Below are 3,940 nucleotides of genomic sequence, written 5' to 3' on the forward strand. Positions count from 1 at the left end.
GGGGGGGGGGGCTCGTCTATCACACGCGAGGCAAACAAAATGGACCACGCTACCGCAATTATTGCCGGAAACCTCGTTCGTATCGTGGATGGTGTTGTGAAATTCTGGTAGCCATACGGCAGACGGGACCTCGGTAGGAGGGTTTGGATCCCCCGATGTTCCACACGGTACGAAATTATAGAGTCTAACATACGGCGTGGTCGTACGTACATGCCGCTGTTAGTCAATCTACCTAGGATACCGACATTGTCGCTGTAACACCCCAAAGCCTGTGTTTTACACTGACAGTGTAGGACTACGGTTCCACCGTGTACCGTTTTGTCTGTACAGCGGCCGCGTACATGCTTTGTTGCCCGTATCAAATTTGACACATTGAAAGTACGGCAATGCCGTTTTCTCTTTTGACGGATGTTGCTGGGAAATAATAAGCCGTGCATTGCCGTAACGCTACTGTCAATTATTTCTCTTGCAGTGCAGATGCCAGCATTCGAACTTGTGTTCTTAGCCCTCATAATCCAGAGGGGCGTACACAGCAAATCTATCCACTCTATCGCGGTAAGTTCACACAGAAACGTCGATTCGAATTTTGGAGTACAACGTTGAAAGCCACACCATCTTAGGGTTTGTCTAGAAAGTACGTCCGCTTTTATAAGACTCACCTCGGCACTTTACGGGTGGCCAGCGCCTGCGACTTGGGGTAGGCCATCCCGCTGTACATAGGTGCACTCCAGGCAAGAAATTGCCTACCTGTCAGGCGATATGAGAGCTTGCTGGGGCTGTACTCGGCATGTTTGTAATGGCGAATGACGGACGTACTTTCTGGATGACGCCTACCATAACATATTTTCCTTGCTGCACAGTAAATCACTATGATGAATCACATCTCTGTTGCGAATAGGGCCCGTACATAATCTACTTCGATCGCTTATACGCCTGTGAACCAATAGATCCCACGCTTCCGTGGAGACACCATTTTCGTCTTACTCGCTACAACCCATATAAACCATCAGAAGCACAACTACTGACTGGTAACCTGACGGGTGAGCTACCTATTGATGACAGTTGCTGGGTAAGGAATTACTCCTCAAAATAATCCTCTATACCTAAATTGTAAAACCCAACCGACGCTGCTAAAACGCGATATTGGGTAACGTCGGTAACGATGAAACTATTACATGTACCTTTCTTTTAAAACAGGGGAAAATGAATGTAGCTCTTTGGGCAAATAATCAATGGAAGGATAACGCTTTTGTCGTTGGTTTTAAAGACACAGTATGCTCAAGATATAAAGAAAATGCACCGTCGCTTTGGGAGCTATTTTTCAAGGGTACAGAAGAAAAGGGCAAAGTCGGTTGCTTAATCAAACCTGGATTTTACGAATATAAGAACGTCCCAGCAAGAGTGGTTTTCCCAAATGTTCCAGTAGGACCATATGGACGATATAAGATGAGTGTGTGGGTTGGCAAGGCTGATAAAATGTACTACTGCTTTGTAGGAGAATTCAGGTTAGTTCCTAAACTTGACTAAAACTACAATGCTTCATTACGGTAATTGTATCGCTGTTTCACAGAATCTGAACATCTCTTGCGTAGGGTCCATGAATAATTTGAAAAAATAAATGATATCTTTGCGTTATGAATAACAATTTAGTTATTTTAGGCACCAATAGCGGCCTCACACTCAAGCCTAAACTAATAAAGGCTTACGGTGCATTTTCACAATAATTTACAGTGAATATCACTGTAAGTTCCCTGGTAGCGTGCTGATACGTCCGCTGTACGTTCATGATTACGAACTACACCGTACTGAGCCTTCGAATAACCAAGAACGTTCTCCGAGCATGTGCATGCTACAGGGGTTACGGTAACGCACCCTAAGTTACCGAAGCTTACAGTTAAAATTCACCGTCAGCCACAGCTTGCGGTCAAAGTTAAACTTTCACTCACTTTTTTAAAGTGATGCTAAGTGAGCTTGGGCGATTAAATAAAATAAAATAAAACTAATGAGGGGAAGGGGGGATACCAAAGCAGCAGGAAGAGACAATGATTACTATGTATAGAGCGGTGTGCGGGGCTACAAGGTACACGCGCCCCCAGGCACTAACGCGGACTTACGCGCAGAGCCTGCTTAGAGTTTAGGTTTCAGGTTTACTCTGCTTGGGATATTGTGGCTCTGCGATCCGCAGTGAGAAACAGGTGGGATGGAAGAGGAAACGGTGGAGGGGGGGCGATGTAGAGCGAGGGAGACGGAAGAACAAGGAAGGGTTATGAGGTGAGGGGGAAGAGAGTATCAAGGATCAGCACCCGAAGTAGGCTAGGCCGAGTGATGCGGGAGGTGGGTGGGGTGGGAGGAGGCGAAGGATTAACTCCGCGCCCAATATAATTCGCACGCGATGCAATATTGAGCAGCATACAAAAACACAAGCCAGTAACCCAAAATGCCACGTTGTCCAGCTTCACCGCGGTGGGAGAGTGGCTGGCACGGCTGGTCCAGCGGTGTGAGCTGGGGGCCGTGCCATGGCGGGCAGCGTTATACGGGGTAAAAAAGAACAATATATTTACGAGGTAAAAAATGTATGTGTACATGTGAGTGAAAACGGTTAAAAATGTCACGCAAACCAGTCGCGGGCAAAAAAGTACATAGTCAAAGTGTTTGTTTTAGATGTAGCCCGAAGTTAACAAACGATGTGAGAAGAAATGTGGCCGAAACGAGTGCGGGAATGCAATGCACACACACAAATAATGGCGTGGAGGGAAATAAACGACAACCCGGCTATATGAAACGTTTTGTCCCAACGAGCCGAGCCGAGCCGAGCCGAGCCGAGTCGAGCCGAGCCGAGACGGCTATTCGGCTCCAAGAGAGAAGAAGCGGACCGAACTAACAAGCAGAGCGCCGCAATTAGAGGAATCAAATTAGAGCGGAGCAGGGCGGAATGGACCGAGGGTATGAGTGGAGAGCGAGCGAGCGAGCGAGCGAGCGAGTGAGAGAGAGTGATTGAGTGAGTAAGAGTGAGTGAGTGAGACTGAAAGGAGTAGGGGAAATGGGGGGGCACGGCCAGGGCCAGTGGCGGCGCGCTGTGCAAATCAAACGAATCGGTTTCGTCCAGAGGCCAGGAAGCAGGCAGCCGCACACGCGAGAGGGGGGGGGGGGGGGGGGGGGCAGCTGCACGTTTGTCAACGACGCGCGCGCTGACCACCACCGCCGCAGCGCACGACGGGCGCTGATGACAGGGGTGGCGGGGAGGGGGGGGTTACATGACGTCCAATATATATCGGGTTTATTGGTAACAAGTCGACCTGGCCGTGAGGTGGGGAGAGAGGCGGGAGGGCGGCAATGGACCATGATATGTGGAAGATGGGAGGCCGGGCCGGGGAGAGGCATTCCATTCCAGCGTGTTGGTCGAGTGGCGGGGCGCGGCAGGGCGCGGCGGGGGTGTAGACACAGCCGCTGCCTTATTGGCCCGGGTAGGTCGGCCTTGTCCTTGTCCTGGGCCAGAGGCCATTCTCGATGTTGGAGTAGGACGCCTCGTCTCGTCGAGCGCGCTCGACTTGCTTGCTGCTATGCACCCTAAAAAATCTCACACAAAAAAAAGCGAAGCGACACTCACAAAGTATTGGAGGGCCGCTCTTAACACCCTCTTTAGGAGGTATAAAGTCCAACTTTTTTTTAACAGTGTAGTAACGTACACCACCACCAACAACAACGACGACAATAATAATGCAGCAATAATAACGACAGCCACACTTCGTTTGCGAGATTCCCGAAGGAAAGGAATCCACGCGGGGCTAGGCGCAGGGACCCCGTAAGAGTATCAGGGCTCGCGAACGCGCAAAAGTTGTTCTGCCTCGCTATATAGCATTGTGTTCCGTTTGCTTTATTAACAACGTTCCCGGCATTCCTGTTTGGAGCGGCGGCATGATCACTCATTTTATATTTCATC

The 3,940-nt window shown here is 49.6% G+C and overlaps 1 protein-coding gene across 2 annotated transcripts; it reads left to right on the forward strand.

The window, feature by feature from the left end:
- The first annotated feature begins 75 nt into the window (after positions 1-75).
- LOC127750172 (uncharacterized) lies at positions 76-1,645 on the forward strand. Of its 2 annotated transcripts, none has more exons than XM_052271009.1 (4): positions 76-167; positions 473-555; positions 899-1,069; positions 1,198-1,645. In XM_052271009.1, exons 2-4 carry the CDS (start codon positions 478-480, stop codon positions 1,525-1,527), a joined length of 579 nt encoding a protein of 192 aa, XP_052126969.1. In that variant the 5' UTR covers positions 76-167; positions 473-477; the 3' UTR covers positions 1,528-1,645. The 2 variants fall into 2 exon arrangements, with proteins under 2 accessions (XP_052126969.1, XP_052126968.1); XM_052271008.1 differs by having other exon boundaries at positions 89-167; positions 478-555.
- The last annotated feature ends 2,295 nt before the right edge of the window (positions 1,646-3,940 follow it).

Source organism: Frankliniella occidentalis, unplaced genomic scaffold (assembly GCF_000697945.3).
Source record: "Frankliniella occidentalis isolate FOCC.00 unplaced genomic scaffold, Focc_3.1 Scaffold146, whole genome shotgun sequence".
Lineage (NCBI taxonomy): Eukaryota > Metazoa > Arthropoda > Insecta > Thysanoptera > Thripidae > Frankliniella > Frankliniella occidentalis.